At 49.2% G+C, this 20,415-nt stretch overlaps 1 protein-coding gene across 1 annotated transcript in view; it reads right to left on the bottom strand.

Annotated features, from left to right (window-relative positions):
* Positions 1 to 19,880, bottom strand: part of LOC142310199 (uncharacterized) — a 140,525-nt gene extending 120,645 nt beyond the window's left edge. The window contains exons 1-4 of the mRNA XM_075347688.1: positions 19,831 to 19,880; positions 5,751 to 6,021; positions 2,777 to 2,877; positions 1,061 to 1,130 (exon numbers count right to left, since the gene is read on the bottom strand). Of these exons, the coding sequence (XP_075203803.1) occupies positions 1,061 to 1,130; positions 2,777 to 2,877; positions 5,751 to 5,940 (361 nt within the window). The 5' untranslated portion in view covers positions 5,941 to 6,021; positions 19,831 to 19,880. The remainder of the gene's footprint in view (positions 1 to 1,060; positions 1,131 to 2,776; positions 2,878 to 5,750; positions 6,022 to 19,830) is intronic.
* Positions 19,881 to 20,415: the final 535 nt, after the last annotated feature.

Below are 20,415 nucleotides of genomic sequence, written 5' to 3' on the forward strand. Positions count from 1 at the left end.
ATCCACAAGTCTGCAGGCACTATGTGTCTCTCTATATGTCTGCAGACCTGTGAACCCTCATAGCATACACACTGCCCACTGTGAGGATACTCCGGTGTTAAGCGGGCTTTACACGCTATGATATTTCTAGCAATTGCTAGCGATATCGTACGCAAAAGCACCCGTCCCCGTCGTGCATGCGATATCGTGTGATCGCTGCCGCAGCGAACATTATTGCTACGGCAGCGTCACACGCACTTACCTGGTTGGCAGCGTCACTGTGACTGCCGAACAATCCCTCCCTCAAGGGGGAGGTGCGTTCGGCGTCACAGCGACGTCACCGGGATGTCACTAAGCGGCCGGCCAGTCAAAGCGGAGGGGCAGAGATGAGCGGGATGAACATCCCGCCCACCTACTTCCTTCCTCATTGCGGGCGGGACGCAGGTAAGGTGAGGTTCCTCGCTCCTGCAGTGTCACACACAGCGATGTGTGCTGCCACAGGAACGAGGAACAACATCTATAAACAACCATTAACAATTTTTGGTTTTTGGACGACCTCTCCATGGTGAACGATTTTCACCACTTTGGAGGACATTTAAGGTTGCTGGTAAGTGTTACACGCTGCGATACCGTTAATGACGCCGGATGTGCGTCACTAACGATATGACCCCGACAATAAAACATTAATGATATCGTAGAGTGTAAAGCCCCCTTTAGAATCGGCAATGGCAATCACATGGCTGAGAATAGGCAATATGCAGACTCCTGGCCAGAAAACGACTAGATGAGCGTGGCCTCGCTCAATGCAAGTTATGACAGACTTATGGATTTAGACCAGACAACCCCTTTAAAGTTTGAGCAAGCTTAAAGTTTCTCCATATTTTAAGTTTTGCTTCTTTTTTTTATTGATATATGATGCTGCACCACAAAACAGTGGTCACACAACCACCACATGGTACCACATGGATGCTTCTAGAATTCCTCCTCTTTAAAACACAAAAAATTAGTAACAAAAGAACAAAAACAAAATGTAATCAGGCTGAATCTGAATAATGTAACAAGTGTGTTGGATATAAAATACCTGACTTATGAATGTCTTTCAGATATGGGGCCATTGCTGTGTGTACAAAGTCAGGTGCAAATCCAAGGCTCTGCAAGTACAATGCAAACGTATCAGAACATACGTATACTAGACACCTACAGTCACGCTTCTACATCTATGAACGTTCAGGCCATGTTCACATGCACTGTTTTTTTTGCTGCTTTTAAATATAACAAAATGTCATGCAAACGGTTCCCCCTTCCCTGACAATTGGAGAATTGCAGTGTTTTTGAAATCTGCAGCACTTTTTTTGACTACAATTGGGTTACACATGTACTGTAGGCGTGGCACACATGCATGCCGCACCCAAAAACATGGAAAAAAAAAAAAGACACAAATGGGTGTTTTGAAAACTGGGTTTTACTGCCAAATAAGCAGGTCTTGGCTGCAGAAAGAAAAAAGAAAAAATGCTGCGTGTGAACATAGCTTGAGAATTTCTGTAGCAAGGCTTTGTTTTTTTTCCTCAACTAGAGTAATTAAAACCTTAATATGAGAAATGTCCAAGTGATTTTTATGTTGCTCTATGAAAGAAAAAGCAGCGACTACTTTGTGAAATTCCAGCCTGTTTTGATTTAAAAATAAAAAAATATAAATAACATTTTTTACCATTGTTATTGCATTTCTTACATAAAAAAAATCATAAGATTTTTTGTATTGAGATAACAGGTTACAGTAAAGGGTTATTACCACTTCCAAGATCCTATTCCAATATATAATAGGTGCAATAATAATAATATTAGCAAATACCTTCAAATAGAAATGTAGTATAGTTCTCCTGATTTACTATGTCACCTATCTTATGTGCAGGGCATTATAGCAGCTTAGGTATCCATGGTTACCACCACTCATATAGTGACAGTTAGTTGCTAGTGGTTGTAACTTATAACCACTAGTACCTAACTGTCAAGGGAGTGCAGAAGCTGCTGTTCTTATCATGCGCTGTGCGCCTCTCTGAAGCCAGGACGCGTACAACCGGCTTCTGATGCACACTAACACTGCCAAAATGAGCTGTGGGCATCTGCAAGATTTCCAGGAGCTGCGATGACGTTAGCTCTTGGAAATCATGTTATTATGCCAACAGGGTAATGAGAGCTTGGAAAAAGGGCCGACTAGTCTGGGCAAACAATGTCCCGATGACTAGTCAAAGGCCTAATTGGCATAGGAACAGCGCACTTTATAAATGCTTTATTAAACTATGATTTTAGTAAATAGCATTATACAGGGCTGGTTAGGCAGGGAACTTTGGCATACATATGTGAATGCTGGCGTGTAGCAGGGTATAGGAGGATCTGACAGGTTGCCTCTGAGTATACAGTGCAGGCAGCTTCCGAACATGTCACCTTTAACCGCTTCAGGGTTTCCAAAGTGACAGAAGACGGAACATGTGCACAGAAATATTTTGACAATTGCTGTGCATTATATTACCTTTACGGGGTGCTTTTTCAACTGGATTCTGAGCAGAACCTGGCTGACAAAGACACAGTATGAACATATCCTCAGATGGGAATATCCACTGTATAAAGGGAGATATAGGACAATATAAAATAGTCAGACCACAGCTACAAATGATATTAAATTGCCCAGATATTCCCATATTTTCAAGTTTGTTTGTGGCAATTTGATGTCATCACCAGATACATTCATGGACTGAGGCCTTAATGCCTTTATCTGATTAACATTTGAGAATATACTTACAGGTGTCTTGGCTTTTACTGCTGTCAGAAGAGACATTGTAATTTCAGAGAGGTAGTCGAAAACTAAGAAATCTAACTTTCCTCCATATATTAGCTGCGGAACTGTATGGAAAAAAACAAAACATTTAAACAAGGATTTTGTATTTTGGTGTTCCCTTTATTTTTTTGAGCAGTATATATTTTTATATATATATATATATATATATATCTATATATATAATTGCCTTATTCTGTCTGTCTGTCTGTCTGTCTGTCTGTCTATCTGTCTGTCTGTCATGCTCCGAAATTGTGTCCTTACGGTGACACAAAGCTGATTGGCCGCTGGGCTCGCCATGGCCCCGCCCCCCCACACGGATTGGCCTCTCGCCCCGGCTCTCTGCAGGCCCCGCCCCCCTCACGCAATGCACGCTCGCTCTGGCCCAACTGACACGGAGCCGCGACTCCCAGGTGAGTACACACACACACATCAGATCACACTCACTCTCACACATCACATCCACACACTCACAACATGCTGGGATATCGCTTGCTTCTACACCGGCTCCGTCAGGATCCCAGCAGCGCCACACATAACCTTGCGATGCTGGCATCTTGACGGAGGCCGTGAAAGCTGGTAACCATTATACACATCGGGTAACTAAGGTCCCTTAGTTACCCGATGTGTATCATAGTTACCAGTGTACACCGGCTCACACTCACTCTCATACACACCTCACACACACATCACATCGCATCCACACATCAAGGTCCTGCAGCGGCGGAAAATACAGACACATAACAGCACACACACATAACAGCACACACACACACACATACACACACACACACACATACACACACACAAATCAGATCACACTCACTCTCACACACACATCGCATCCACATACTCACAACATCCTGGGATATCGCTTGCTTCTCGGCGGCGATACTGTGCTGTTGTGAGCTTCCAGGACCTGCGGGAGGATCACATGGCCAGAAGCATGTGATATCCCCGGATGTTGTGAGTATAAGCGCGTATGTGCGATATCGTCGGTGTCTGTGTGTGTGAGTGGATGCGATCGGGTGTGTGTGAGTGGATGCGATCGGGTGTGTGTGAGTGGATGCGATCGGGTGTGTGTGAGTGGATGCGATCGGGTGTGTGTGAGTGGATGCGATCGGGTGTGTGTGAGTGGATGCGATCGGGTGTGTGTGAGTGGATGCGATCGGGTGTGTGAGTGTCGGCAGAGGAGCACGGCGTGCTGGAGAAGGCTGGGAGCAGAGAGGCTGATCATGGGGAAGGCTGGGAGGAGAGAGGCTGATGCTGGGGGAGGCTGGGAGGGGGAGGCTGGGACGAGGGAGGCTGATGCTGGTGGAGGCTGATGCTTGGGGAGGCTGATGCTGGGGGAGGCTGGAAGGAGAGAGGCTAATGCTGGTGGAGGCTGATGCTTGGGGAGGCTGATGCTGGGGGAGACTGGGAGGGGAAGGCTGATGCTGAGGGAGGCTGGGAGGAAGGAGGCTGGGAGGAGAGAGGCTGATTCTGGGGAAGGCTGGGAACGGGAGGCTGATGCTGAGGGAGGCTGGAAGGAGAGAGGCTGATGCTGGGGGAGGCTGGAAGGAGAGAGGCTGATGCTGGTGGAGGCTGATGCTTGGGGAGGCTGATGCTGGGGGAGACTGGGAGCGGAAGGCTGATGCTGAGGGAGGCTGGGATGAAGGAGGCTGGGAGGAGAGAGGCTGATCCTGGGGAAGGCTGGGAAGGGGAGGCTGATGCTGGGGGAGGCTGGAAGGAGAGAGGCTGATGCTGGTGGAGGCTGATGCATGGGGAGGCTGATGCTGGGGGAGACTGGGAGCGGAAGGCTGATGCTGAGGGAGGCTGGGAGGGGGAGGCTGGGAGGAAGGAGGCTGGGAGGAGAGAGGCTGATCCTGGGGAAGGCTGGGAAGGGGAGGCTGATGCTGAGGGAAGCTGGAAGGAGAGAGGCTGATGCTGGGGGAGGCTGGAAGGAGAGAGGCTGAGGCTGGGAGGAGAGAGGCTGATGCTGGGGAAGGCTGATGCTGAGGGAGGCTGGGAGGGGAAAGCTGATGCTGGGGAAGGCTGGGAGGACGGAGGCTGGGAGGAGAGAGGCTGATCCTGGGGAAGGCTGGGAGAGGGAGGCTGATGCTGGCGGAGGCTGATGCTGGGGGAGGCTGGAAGGAGAGAGGCTGATGCTGGTGGAGGCTGATGCTTGGGGAGGCTGGGAGAGGGAGGCTGATGCTGAGGGAGGCTGGGAGGAGGGAGGCTGGGAGAGGTAGGCTGAGAGAAGAGAGGCTGATGCACACACACACACACACACACGCGCGCGCACTGCACAACACACCACACACACACACTGGGAACCACAAACAACTGCCCTACACAGACACCCACACACACAGACAACGCTGCACACACACAACACCCAACACACAAACACCGCAGCACACACAAATATACGCACATACCGCACAACACACACATTGCACAAAACATACCTCCCCCCAAAACACACCACACACACACAAACCGCGCAACACACACACACAACGCTACAGACACACAGCGCTCCACAAACAACGCAACACACGCAACACACATACAACACCGCTCTCACCCCCCGTCACACCCAGACAACACCCAGAACATGTACAGCGCCTACACAAACACTTGGTAACTACACACAACAACATCTCTATATATATATATAACAAAAATCATACATGAACTACACAATACGTAAATTCTAGAATACCCGATGCGTAGAATCGGGCCACCTTCTAGTATATATATATATATATATATATATATATATATATATATATATATATATATATTACACATACATATATATTGGTTTGATATAATTCAAGAATATATGATTTGACATTGTATAGCGTGAATAAGATTACTCCATAATAGTTTTTTTCAGTTTTGTGTGTATACAGGACATGAACATTTGACATTGTTAGAACTTTTCTAAGTGCACCTGAAGCTGCAGTGTCACCCCAGAATCCAGACGCACACCCGATCCTTACTGGAGAACGCCTCTGGCTGGAAGGACAGTCTTGTTCTGCAGAGCCTACAGACAGCTGTCGTGTGCAGGTCCGGCACACTTTGTTATAAAGAATCCGTGATGAGATGCAATTTCTAGCTAAAAGAAAAACAGTCCACGCCATTTCTGAGGCTGTGAAGGCAGCGAGATATAGTAAAGGATTCAACAAGCTCCTTTCAGTCCTTGTTACCAACCGCTATGCAACCTGTAACATACAAGAACAGTCTTTTATGCTTCAAGCTGAATTCAATCAGTGATGAAAGTTACAGAAGAGCAAAACGGTTTACACTGAAAATATCAGACAGCGACGCAGATGGAAAGTCAAGTTATCCTTAGGCTGTGGTCAAACGGCCAGACCAGAGTTTAAATCGAGTGTCAGCTTTATGTGATCCAATTTTATTGCGTCATTTTGAGAATCTATTACCTTTGCACATTGCTCTACCTACTTTTTTGAGGCACAAGTTTAAAAATGTTATTTGCACCATGGCTTCACCTGATCTTTACTCACCCTACCCCGGTCCAGACCCGAGTCTCCGCCACTCCTCCTGGTGTTTATTATCTGCAGAGCTGAAGTCATGTCGACAGTTCTGCAGCTAATAACCGTGCACATGGGTTTTGCTGAATCCACAGCACGAGCCGCTGAGCTCTGCTCTGCCAAAGTGATGCCAGTGCTGCAGAGGATAAGCAACAGGAGCAGAGCTGGATACTCAGCACTGGATCTGGAGAGCATGAGTAAAGGACTTTTTTGCATATTCAGCTTTCTGAACACTATACCCCATTGTTCATTTCTCTTCATTGAAATTCTGGATTTGTCCTCTCTTTACAGGAAGACCACATGAAGCCAAGAGTGAGTCTTTTTACTGCCTGCACAATGAAAGTAGTCATAGATAGTAACAGTGCTTAATAACATAACGGCATATCAATTAAGTCCTACGTGATCAAAATGGCTAAGCTAGAAGAACCTAATGAAGGGTATATGTCTACTTTGGTTGACTTGAAAATAAAAAATAATATACAATATTATGTGAATTGGACTTTTTCATAAAATGTAAAACTAAATTTTTATGTGAATGTACCATAAATAAAAACAAACAGCTATATTCAAAATTCTGTGTTCATGATCTGCAATGACTAAAAAGTTGTCTTTTGACCAGTATTTGAGATCCCACAGCCCCAACTACTGTATATCGCAGTGTGAATATACACTACAATACAGTGTAAAAGTGTGATTGAAATAGAAAAAGAATCCCAACAACAGAAAGGATTCTTCTTAAAATCTTCAAACTTAATTGCATCCAGATATAAAGCAAACCTGACAGCGTGCCCAGTTCCTATAGGCCCCCACCATTAATTCATTGCTATGTGAATACTCAACATAAACCCATTTTATTGTATAATATTGCAAAAACTATTTTAGAAAACTTTGGTGGCGATATGCTAATTAGTGGGTGACTAGTCATGAAGATGTTCTCTTCCCCAGACTAGTCTCACCTCTGTGAGCTTGCGTGACATGATTTGTAAGAGGTCTCTGCCTGGTGGCGGTTTGGTGGATCTGGGCAAGCTGTCAGGTTCCCTATAAAGGGATCGCAAATCCAGTCTGTTTCAGTGCCTACAGCTGACTGTCAGACTCGCCCCTTATGGGTGCACAAACATCTGTGTGTGAAATATTTGTCAGTTGTGTTTCGTGAACAGTCTTGGAGTAAGATGCAAGTGACATGTGAGTGTTATTCCATATGTCATGAGTGCAATTTCCCCCTTGCCTAGTCTCTGTGTGATATCCGTATGTCATCCGCGTGTCATCCACTTTTAACATAATGTCAAAGCTAGCTAGCTAGATAGATGTGAAACACATATATAATATCCCACCTCCTACGGATTGTAAGCTTGCACCCTTTAGTGCCCTTCATGTGGCACTAAAGGGTGTTTAGCCTTGTCTTTAGCCCCAAATTCAATAATAATAATAATAATAATAATAATAATAATAAAAAAAAAAAAAATAAGAAAAAAACAACAACAACTTGGGGTCACTTATCTGTGGTAGCCAGCAAGGTAAAGCAGACAGCTGCAGCTTTACCTTAGCAGGTAATCCAAAACAGAGATTACCCCATGTTGTTGTTTTAAATTATTTATTTAAAAATAAATATTTGATAAAAAAAAAACAAAAAAACATGGGGTCCCCTAAATTGAATCACCAGCCAAGGCAAAGCGGACAGCTGTCGCCTGGTAGTCTCAGGCTGAGGAGGCCCATAAATAGTTATCGGGCCCTCCCCAGCCTAAAAATAGAAGGCCACAGTTGCCCCAGAAGTAGCATACCCTGTTGCCCTGGTGCAGGGTAACACATGGGTTTGATGCCAGCTGTGAATTTCCAGCTGGCATCAAGCTTTGGTATAGGTAATGCATGGGCATCTAACAGACACCCCCGTTCCTTATGCAGTATTTGTAAATGGTAAAAAAATAAAATAAAATACAACTAATTTTTTTTATTTATAATAAAACCTCTGAACCCAGTTCTTATTCACCAATTTATTAGGAGGGGGGGGGGGGGGGGGAGAAAAACCTCACATCTTTTAGGTCCACCGTAATGCCCAAGGAGGTCCCATGACATTCTTCTGAAGCGAACCTGACAGGCATAAAAGAGGGAAATATTCAAGAAAAAAAAAAAGACAAGAGACACCCTCACTCGCCAATTTATTAGCTTTCAAAACCCTAATCTAGGTCTGCCATAATCCATAGGGAAGTCCCACGACGTCCATAGACTCACTGTTCCAGCCTATGAAGAACAGAATTTTCCCCATTGACTGGAACAACAGCCACTGTCAGCTCTCACACTGTGCTGTGTGAGAACCACGGCTGTGAACTGCGCTGACATCATGAGGTCACTACAGGTCACAGCAGCGTGTGACCTGCTGCGGGCACTGAAGTCATGAGTTCACCGCACATCAGTGCTCGAGGTGCTTCTCGCGCACAGTAGTGCAAGGGTAGTGGGCAATTCTTTAACTGTGGCCTTCTGGTATTGTACAATTTTAGGTGTTGGTTATACCCTTGCCATCCCAGGCTCAAACTCAGTTCCCGCTTTCACAAGGTTCACCCAGTGTGCCATTAGGGAAATGTAGGGTTCCTGGCCACAAGCACTTGTCCACATATCGGTGGTTAAGTGGACCTTCCAAATTACCACGTTGGTCAGGGAACGAGTGAGGTTATGATAGGACACGTGCTTCTGTAAGGCGGTGATGGCACTCCGAGAGAAACAGTGACAGGCAGGGACCGAGTACCGAGGGTTGGCCGCCTCGAGCAGTTTACGGAAAGCCTCAGGTGTCCACAAGCCAAAACAACAACAACATTTCCAGGGAAAGCAGTTTGGAAATGTGGCTATTTAGTGTTTGGGCATGTGAGTGGATGGCTGCGTATTTCCACTTGCTTTCAAAGGCCTGAGGTAGAGAGCTGGACGCTGCACTGGAACAAGGAAGTTGTTGCTGATGGTGTTTGTGAATGTTCAAAGACAGGTTCAGGAAAGGCGGAATCCATGCCTGTATCCTTTGAACAGCACACAGCACAGGGGAAAAGGCAATGGGGTCACCCGCAGACAAAAATTGTGGACCCAGACGTTCAGCCCACCTTGTCGGGTGTTTGGAGAACATGTGCTTAAGCATGTTGGTGGTGGTCAGGCTGTTGGAGGTCTGGCCCCTTCTAAGCTTGGAACAGCACAGGTTGCAAATGACCATTTTCTTGTCTTCTGCACTTTTGTAAAAAAGTGCCAGACTGAGAAACACCTAACCCTTGGCCTGGAATCTTGTGTGTGGGTGCTCTGGGGAACAGTTGTCCGCCTTGTGCCTATGAGCCCCCACACTGCCTCTTGCTGCCTGCTGCGTTTCCCTCCCTCTGTGCATGCCACCTTCCGTCAGTGACTTCATCGTCCTCGACTTAGTCTTCCATTTCTGCACTCTGGTCCTTTTCCTGACTTGTAGAGTTAATAGGACTCGTTGGCACCTGTGTCTCATCATCATCCACCACTTATGACAATAACTGCCGTTCCCCATCGTCACCTTTTTCTGCCCAAATATTTGGGCATCACTGCACACGATTTCCTCATGTGCCTCTTGAAACGTGCAAGATGAGAGGCCAGAAGAAGGAACAAATGGACTTGCAGTGTCCAAGTGGGGGTCAATTGTCTCCTGGTGGAAGGAAGGAGGATCAGGATGAGGATTATGTGGTGCTGACTCTTGAATAGTCAGATTGGACCATGTGGATGACAGGGTGGTGCCAGAAAAGAGACTGGAAGAATTATCTACCATCCAGCCCACAACCTGCTCGCATTGTTCTGGCTTCAACAGTGATGTCCCGCACACCCCTGCAAAGTAAGACAGGAAGTTAGGTCTAGATGACAAGTATGTTTGCTGTGTTCCTCCAGCCTCAGCGAGCACCATCAGCGGGACCGTTCACTTCCACGTCCCTTAATGCAGGCATTGTCCATTTCAAATTATGTACACAGCTAGGACTATTATATTAGAGAAAAGAATAGATGTTTAAGGTAGCAGCAGCAAGGTATGTAAGCCTAGAATCCCTGTATACAGGCCTCTGATACACTATCCCTACTCCAGCAGCTTGTTCTACATTAAATGCAGAATAAGAACGTTATTATAAGAGACTAACAGATTTAAATTAGTCCTAAAAAGCACTGTGGGTGTACGTTGCACCAGCAGGTAATCATGCTGCAACACTATGCCTTCTCCAGCACAATCTCTCTGCAGTCCTTATACTATTTTTCGTTACAGTGCGGCAAGTATGGCATCAATGGCCCTTATACCTGATGACGCTATGCAGCCAACCAATCACAGTAATGGTAGTAACCAACATGACTACAGCATTACCATGATTGGCAGGCAATCCCTGCATATTTAGTGGCTGAATAAAGCTGTGAAAGATGCGGAGGGGGAATTCGAGCATGGCGCCTGAGTACCAGAATGCTCAACCAAATATTGAGAATAAAACCTAAAAGATGTGTAACCCCAATAAAAGGATGCAATGTAAAGGAAAAGGGGGTACAGAGAAAAAGGACTACAAGGATCGTCAAAGTACAATACAAATTACTTTATTGAATACAAGGTGATACAGGGTGCACAGTGGTTGCAGGCAAGGATGGAAAAGCCTGCACAGAGAACAACCCACAGCAAAACCTAGACTAGCCACAAGATGGCAGCAACACCTACTGACAGACTGCAATATGAATGAAAAAAATTCTCAAAGGTGTGATAGCCCCTAAGTCACCAAAAGGGGAGCGATAAATAGTGGAGAGATCTGTAGAATCTCATAGAGGGTCCCTCAATGGCAAAGGGCATGAAAAACTAAGGTATATTACCTTGCGTCATATCAGAGCAGGGAAAGTCGGGCAGTCCAGGAGTGGAGGCGGGGCCTCGACGCGCGTTTCACCAGAAGGCTTCGTCAAATATTGAGAATGTCGAGCTGCCTGATGCTCGGAGTACCCAGTACACTCACCCATCGCTAGTAATTACATAAACAGGTAAACGGTTTCGGTTTTTTTGACAGATACAACTCTTAAAATAAACTAATTGATCCATGTTTCTTGAGAAGTCACAGCATGGGAATATTCTCCCCGAGCTTTTGTGTTTTTATACCAACGCTGCACACTATTTTATGCCTATCAACAGGGTAATCTAAGGCTTGTTCAAACCTAGTGTTTTTTCCTGCCTCTTTTCAATGCGGAAAAATACAGCATTTTACAGTAGCAGCAAAATAAATGACATTTCTAAAATAGTTTTTCAAAACCACTGCATGACAACTCATTAGGCTGCTTTCACACTACGTTTTTTTAACATGCGTCATGAACGGTTTTTTAACGTAAAAACGGATCCAGTGCAAATGCGTTTTCATTTCAATGCATTTGCAATGGACTCGTGTCAACATGCATTCACATGCGTTTTCATGCGTTATAGTGAGGATCCAGCGACTTGCAGTTTTTTAACTTTTTTCAAAAACGCTACTTGTAGTGTTTTTGAGCTGCGTCCAAATACTGTTTTTCACTGGATCCTGACTATACTGCACGCAAACGCATGTGAACGTTGGCATGCTGATAGACAGGATCCTGCTTGCTCTACTGCTTATGCCAAGAAACCAGCCTCGGGTGATCAGTCTCTCTCTCTCTCTCCCTCCCTCTCTCCCACGCTCGTAACCAAGGTAAATATTGGGTAACCAAGCAAAGCGCTTCGCTTAGTTACCCGATGTTTACCTTCATTACGTGTGCAGGGAGCAGGCAGCCCGGCTTCTAGCAGCGCAGCTGCCGACGCTCGTAACCAAGGTAAATATCAGGTATCCAAGCAAAGCAGCACTTTGCTTAGTGACCCGATGTTTACCTTTTGTTACCAGCGTCCGCAGCTGTCAGATGCCGGCTCCCAGACGATCATGTTCAGTTCCCCTCACTCCCGATCACATGACTCCAATGCCCGCCCATAAACTTCAAGTGACAGGATCCTGCAAAATAACACATGCATTTGCATGCGTTTTTCTTTGTAAAAACGGGATCCACTTTTACAGCAAAAAAACGATCATGACGCATGTTAAAAAAACGTAGTATGAAAGCAGCCTTACACGTTTTTATGCAGTTCTGTTACCATTCAATTTGAAAAACCCCATTGTGAACACACTCCAACACGTAATAAAGCACATCCTACCACCAATAGGACGCAAGCCCCACAATGGGACATCTTTGGAATTGTTAAAATGCCCAAATTGTTGAAATTATACTTGTCATACTTGGCCGCAATGTATACTTTCCAGTCTACCTTCCAGGCCTCTTCTAGACACACTAGCTGTATATTTACAGGGATCAGGTTTTTTCTCTCCCACAAGCTATGATAAGAAGGGCAAAGTTTTCCTGTACAGCTCTGTCTGCCAGAGCAAACTGCTCTATGTGTAAACCAACATAGTGGATACTTAGGCTACTTTCACACATCAGGTTTTTTCCATCAGGCACAATCCGGAAAAAAAACGGGTAAAACGGATCCGGTACCGCATCCGCTTTATCCCCATAGATTTGCATTGTTACCGGATTGTGCCTGATGGCTTTGCGTTGCATCCGTTTTTTTCAGGATACGGCAAAATTAATGCGGCGGCCGGATGGAACGTTTCATGTAACGTTTTTTGGCCCCTTAATAAAACCGCATCGCACCGGATCCGGCGCGATACGGCGTGTTTTACAATGAAAGCCTATGGATGCCGGATCCAGCGTAATGCGGCAAAAAACGAATGCGGCTGCCGGATCCGTTTTTGTAAACTGAGCATGCTTCAATGTTTTGAAAAAACGGATCCAGCAAAAAAAAAAAAAAAAAAAACGGACAAAACGGATACAAAAACGGATGCAAAACGGATCCAACGGATCCGGTTTTTTACGCATCCGGCATAACGGATCCGTTAAAAAACGGATCCAGTGTATACGGTTTTTACATTTTTTGCCGGATCCGTTGGATCAGGAAAAAAAGGGATTGTGCCTGAATGCAGAAAACTGATGCGTGAAAGTAGCCTTAAAGGGGTTCTCAAAGACTGGAAAAAGATAAAGAAAAATAAAAGAAAATGTAAATAGAAATTCCTAATTAACTTTAATTAGCAAGTCACATTTATTCTTTCTAGGGAGAAATTCAATATAGTACATAATCGTGAATATTTATTTATAGAGCACCATTGATTTCATGGTGCTGTGCAGGAGAAGGGGTTACATACAGAACACATATACAAGTTACAATAGACAGACTAGTACAGAGGGAAGAGGGCCCTACCCTTGCGGGCTTACATTCTATAGGATATTGGGGAGGAGACAGTAGGTGGGGGAGTGGTGAGGCGGCAGCTCCAATGGTGGTGAGGCATTGGGATTATGGGAGACTATAGGCATTTCTGAACAGATGGGTTTTCATTAAAATGCTCGCTGTATTGTTACACTGACATGAGCATGTGCAGTTAGGACAGGAGTCTGAGCATGTGCAGTAGTCACCCCTCTGCTGTGACTGATACAGACAGCATGTGGTATAGGCATCTCAAGGTCACAGCTGCACATGATCACACGTACCACACCTATTAACATACTAGAACAGGTTGTTATGTGCGTAACAAGATAGTAGGTATAATTTATAGTGATGAGCGCACCATGCTTGAGTGATCAGTACTTAAGAGCAGATGGACTCTCGGATGGATGGTACTTGACTATAATGGAAATCAATGGGAAACTCAAGCATTTTTCCAAAAGATCTTCCATTGACTTCCATTACACTAAGTACACAAATCGTGCCCATCTGAGTGTCCGACTGCTTGTTTTGAGTACCTGAGTATGGCTCATCACTACATTGTATGCTTTTTCAATGGAATCATTGACAGACATATGAAACTGTATAGTTTAGCTATGTCTTTCTGGTGGAGGTGAGGGGAGGTGTTAAAGGGAACCAAACATCAGGATTTTGGTATATAAGGTGCAGCCAGTGCAGTACTGGCACTATCAGGCACAGGCTGTACATACCATTAGTGGGCAGCTCGGGTGTTTAGGCAGTGAAATCCATCTTTATAAAGTTTGAAAATTCATCCACTTTTTGATTGACGTGTGCACCTCTGCTGATAATGTCCGGTCCGGGCGGGTTATGCACATAATTCCCGCCCCCCGCCGCCTGTTCCTCCCTCTCTCTGGCTGTATGTAAATGTACCGCCCTGAGAGGGGCCCGGCCGCTTCCTCCGGCCGAGCCGCTCGAGGTCCGGGCTCGGATTGTCGGTGGCACTAGCGCCTCCGGACCGGGGGCCACGTCACTCCTGTTAAGGGAAAGTAGGCGGTGGGAGGATGGTGGTCGTGTAATGGGTCGCGACGCCACCCACGGGTCGTGGTGACGGGAGAAGCACCGCTGCGGCTGAAGTAGTGACGGGCTCGTCCGGGATCGGTGTTGCGGCCGCAGCCGAGATGTTAGCCCCTCCGTGGGTAGGGGCGTTGTGTTCCGGGGCCCGGTGGGGGACTTGAAGAGTTTGGTGGTTGTTGTAGTCGGGGTGCAGGGCGCCGTGCCGCGGTGTAGTGTGTCGTGCCCGGATGGCACTGGTGTACTCACGATTAATTCACACTGAGTCACTGGTAAACCAAAGTTCGGTAGTGGTCGGTCCCCGTGGCCGGCTGATGTCCCCTGTGGGGTTGATGGGGGCCCCTTTTCCCGTGCACCTCTGGATGTTTGTGTTTCGGCCCCCCTGCCTAAGCAGTGGTAGCCCGCTCCCCGGCGTTGAGCTGCCGGAGGAGCCCTCAGTTGCCCGCAGGCGCTGGCCCGTCGGGTGTTTGGCCCTTGGCGGTGGCGCTCACCCGGTCTCGGTGGGCTTTTGCCTTCTTTCGGGACTTCAGTTGTGGATGAACCCCTGAGGTCCGGCCAGCAATCAGTCAATTTGCCTATACTCAGTGACTTCTAAGCTAGGACGGGGTCTGAATACCCTTCTGTTGGTGCTCCGGTACACATTTGACTCCCCGGTTCGGGACCGGCGGGCTCCGACCCAAGCCCGGTCCATACGGTTCCGCCGGTTGCTGTACCGGTACTCCTGCAGACGGCCACAACCGCCTGCCTGCCTGCCTGACGTTCTCTAAGGGGCCCAGGTTCCTACCCGGGTCCCTGACAGTTTCTCTCCTTTTTCACCTCCTGTCACTGTCAACTCTAAACTTTGTCTGTTTGAACTTCCTGCCCCAGGACAGTAGTCTCCTTGGTGGGCGTGTCTTTCCACCTGACTCCTCCCACCTGGTGTGCTCTACTCGCCCTGAGGGAGGCATCAGGTCTCCCTTTCGGGTGACATGTGTGTGACCTCACAGGGGATGGGGGTGTGTGTGTGTATGTGGCTGATGTAATTACCTGTGACCCCTGGGGTCCAGGGCGTCACATACCCCCTTGGTTTAATGCAGACCGTCCGCGGGCTGCCCGACCAACTCCGGTTTATTTTTATTTTTCAAACTGTAAAACAGGAAAGAAAAACGGGAAAACACAATTATAATAACATTTGTACAAACTATGGTTACTGAAGGTCTTCCCTTAACGGGAGGTATTTTACTTTAACGTTTCAAACTTTATTAAACGGGAACGGGTCCATGTCCTTCCGCCTTTCCCACCCAATCAACCTAGCCTTGATGCTGCCCCTAAGAAATGGGCAGCACCCCTTTTCCCCAGTCTGGAAACAGGAACACGGTAGGTCTCCCAGGCGGGAACGGGTACAGTACAGCGCACCTGGCAGTTGTTAAGGGCTCCCCGGAGGATGGTCACCGGTCCCGGTGGTGACCGGACCCCAGCCTGCTCTGCTGCGGGTCCTACCTCCAATCTGCCTCTCCGGAGGCCAACGGAACGGGAAGGCATGATAAGGGGGCAGGATAGCGCAATATTTACAAGCCCAAAAGTTTTTGGGTGGCCGGCAAGTCCACGGCCTTGTCCATGAGCAGTCACTCACGCAACAGGGGTTTTAACAACACAAGTCCCAACGGGGATGGGTCCTTTTAGCTTCAAGGGATTTCCACTTACTCAGCGGGAGGTTCCTCTTCCTCAACCTCCACATCGGGGGTGTACGGTGGAGGACGGGGCTGTCTGCCACTCCGGACTTCTAGGGCAAACCAGCCCCTCTCCCCTCGGTGCCGGGTATAGTGCACCAAATCGCCGGGCAGGAGGTCACGGTCCGGGTGCCCAAACGGGAGATGGCTATTTACATCCCGACGGGAGAAGAACACCTCCGCCTCTAGGCTGGGGTCGTACAAGAACCCCCAGCCCTTGTCCTTGTTGAAGTGCTGAACATGACCCTGGTGAGTGGGGCCTCGTACCCAGTAGCCAGCGCTCCTTAGGTGCTCCTTCCCCTCGATGGTACGGGATAGCACCTCCTCCTCTCTCTTTCGTTCACGGGCCGCAATCTCCCGACTCAACTGGCTGGGCTGCCGCTCCCAGTACGGTGGGTTTCCATACCCGGGGTCTGCTTCAGTAGGGGTCTGGCCCAGCCGGCGCTCTCCCGTGTCGACTACTATCGACACCCTCGGAGGGGAGCGCCGCTGTGTCGTGGCTGGCTCTGCTGCCCTGCAGCTGCCTCCCCGCGGAACCTCAGCCGAGGCCCGCGACCCTGTAGCGGTTTGTTTCGCCTTCGAAGCTTTCTTGGCCGGGCGGGTTGCTGGAGCCTGGGTACCTCTGGGTGCAGCCACTTCCGGGGCCCTCACATCGCCTCTGGCTCAGGCGCCGTCCGGTAACGGGTCCCCTCCGGCAACGGGCTCTCTGTGGCCGGGTTCCATTGCAGGTCGAGGCCTGCCTCCTCCAGTAGCTTCCCGTGCGCGCCCGGGACGTACTCCGCCACCGATGTTGGGGGTGGGGATATGGGTGGAGGAGCAGCAACCACTGCTACAGGCAATGAAGGGGGCGGTATGGCGGGCAGCAGCAGACCGAGCCCCTCAGCCGCGATGGCTGACCCCTCAAGGGCACAGGGACATGGGTCGCCTCCCCACCCTGCCATCACCGTCATCCTCTCACGGGCCCGCACAGCAGCCACTATTTCCCCCATCTCCGCTGCCCAGTGCTCTACCAGGAAGCTCACCTGGTGCTGGAGGCGGCGACACATCTCCTCCGTCCGGGCCTTCACCCACGCCGCTGTTCCTTGCGCGGGCTCCGGGGTATCGGGACGCGGGACGGGAGTCGCCATGCTGTACAGTGTGGGTCCAGGAGCGGAACGGATGCAGGGTCCTGGAGTTCCTGCCTTTTTATCTTTTCGGTTACATCAGGCAGCCAGAAAGAGTATACGTGTACCGCCCTGAGAGGGGCCCGGCCGCTTCCTCCAGCCGAGCTGCTCGAGGTCCGGGCTCGTGTTGTCGGTGGCACGAGCGCCTCCGGACCGGGGGCCATGTCACTCCTGGTGGGAGGATGGTGGCCGTGTAACGGGTCGTGACGCCACTCACGGGTCGTGGTGACGGGAGAAGCACCACCGCTGCGGCTGAAGTAGTGGCGGGCTCGTCCGGGATGTTAGCCCCTCCGTGGGTAGGGGCGGTGTGTCCCGGGGCCCGGTGGGGGACTGGAAGAGTTTGGTGGTTGTTGTAGTCGGGGTGCAGGGCGCCGTGCCGCGGTGCAGTATGTCGTGCCTGGATGGCACTGGTGTACTCACGATTAATTCACACTGAGTCACTGGTAAACCAAAGTTCGGTAGTGGTCGGTCCCCGCGGCCGGCTGCTCATGTCCCATGTGGGGTTGATGGTGGCCCCTTTTCCCGTGCACCTCTGGATGTTTGTGTTTCGGCCCCCCGCCTAAGCAGTGGTAGCCCGCTCCCCGGCGTTGAGCTGCCGGAGGAGCCCTCGCTTGCCCGCAGGCGCTGGCCTGTTGGGTGTTTGGCCCTTGGCGGTGGCGCTCACCCGGTCTCGGTGGGCTTTTGCCTTCTTTCAGGACTTTGGTTGTGGATGAACTCCTGAGGTCCGGCCAGCAATCAGTCAATTTGCCTATACTCAGTGGCTTCTAAGCTAGGACGGGGTCTGAGTACCCTTCTGTTGGTGCTCCGGTACACGTTTGACTACCCGGTTCGGGACCGGCGGGCTCCAACCCAAGCCCGGTCCATACGGTTCCGCCGGTTGCTGTACCGGTACTCCTGCAGACGGCCACCACTGCCTGCCTGCCTGCCGTTCTCTAAGGGGCCCAGGCTCCTACCCGGGTACCTGACAGTTTCTCTCCTTTTTCACCTCCTGTTACTGTCAACTCTAAACTTTGTCTGTTTGAACTTCCTGCCCCAGGACAGTAGTCTCCTCGGTGGGCGTGTCTTTCCGCCTGACTCCGCCCACCTGGTGTGCTCTACTCGGCCTGAGGGAGGCATCAGGTCTCCCTTTCGGGTGACATGTGTGTATGTGGCTGATGTAATTACCTGTGACCCCTGGGGTCCAGGGCGTCACATAAATTTCTCTATTCAGAAACACGGCGTCGGAGTTGGCGCCTGCGCATACGCTTATCTCCGATGCCATGTTTCTGAAGCCCGCAGTACCTAGCATTGTGCATGAGAGGGCAACGCATGCGCCCTCGCTTCTTCAGATCTCATTGTGACCGCGGGAGCGCGCGCGGTCACAACAGGACTGGAGAACAACTGATCTTACCCCGATTAGCTGCAGCAGACGTCTGCTGCAATATCGTCTGCTGCAGCTAATCGGTAAGATCAGCCATACAGACATTGCAAAGGTCATGACTCACAACACACCACATTGATACCTTGTATCTCACTTTAGACTGCAGGCTGGGGTTACATGGCGACTAACCCAAGTTGTGCAGCCAAAGCGTGCCACGATTTACTAGAGGAGGGGGCGCATCATGGCATCTAAAGTACCGCAACAAGCAAGTAGCCAAGATCCATATGGTTGTGATTGTATACAGCTTGCCTGTGCTCTAGGGGTCACCATGACCCCATTGCTCTGCGATGTAGCAGCGGCACACACCAATCTTTCCCAGAGTAATTTGTATTGGGGTCAGTCACCGTGTGGCACCTTCCTAGGATGGAATACTGCAGAAACACTTCATAGATGTCATGTGTAGCTGTCACATTATATCCCAGGGCTGTGCTGTCAAGGTAACCTTTGCTACATCTGTCAATGCCACAAGTGGCCCAGCTGTGACGTGACCAGAATATAAAGATATTACACACAATACTTCCTATGTAAAGTGGGTGACGAGGCGGGGGTTACCCCCTTATCTCAAGGTGGTATGTTATAAATCCAATACAGCCCCCCAGGACATACCCAGCCCTGTGCCCTTCCAGTACCAGAGTCACTACTGCCATCTTCATAGTACGATGATCACAGTATAGCTGTATGGGGGGCACTGCAGCCCTGGAGCCGGCACCAGAACAAATGCCCAGTGCCAGAGTGCCCGGGACAGGGGGCACAGCCCGAGCACATCCTCCCCCACACGTGCCAGCTACTTTACCAGCCCGGGCACACCCTCCCCCACACGTGCCAGCTACTTTACCAGCCCGGGCACGGAGAGCTCTCACCCCCCAAAGTTTTGCTACTTACTCTGCAGCCGCTGCAGCTCCCACGGAAGACCATGACAGTCTCATCCAACGCCACATCAGAATAGGGGCTTCTAACAGCTTTTTATGTAACACGTAGCACAATGAGAATTAGTCTGAACATATTTTTATGAATATTTACTGAGCTGTTTATTTTACCTTAGTACCACATTGTTTTCTTAGTCACAGAACTTATTAATAGGAAAGGAAAGTCTGTTATCAACGATTTAGTGTCCCCCATTTAGTAGATGGAACAGTCCACAAATAAAAGCAGGGCGGCTCTGGTGTTTTCCAGCGTTGTCCAGGAGGTGGCAGAAGAACACTTGTTTGTGCTCTGTGAAGGCTGCGGACAGGGTCTGAGGAGAGCGCAGCCGGCAGCAGAAGACAGCCACCCGGATGTGGGAGAGCAGAGCTGAGTGTGTCATACTGGCTTACTGCAGAACAGGCAGCGCCTATGTGTCCAGCTGCTGACACTGAGTGTGGTATGGGGGGCAGAGAGGACAATGAGTGTAGTATGGGGGGCAGACAGGACACTGAGTGTAGTATGGGGGACAGGGAGGGCACTGAGTGTAGTATGGGGGACAGGGAG

This window comes from Anomaloglossus baeobatrachus, chromosome 1, assembly GCF_048569485.1.
Source record: "Anomaloglossus baeobatrachus isolate aAnoBae1 chromosome 1, aAnoBae1.hap1, whole genome shotgun sequence".
Lineage (NCBI taxonomy): Eukaryota > Metazoa > Chordata > Amphibia > Anura > Aromobatidae > Anomaloglossus > Anomaloglossus baeobatrachus.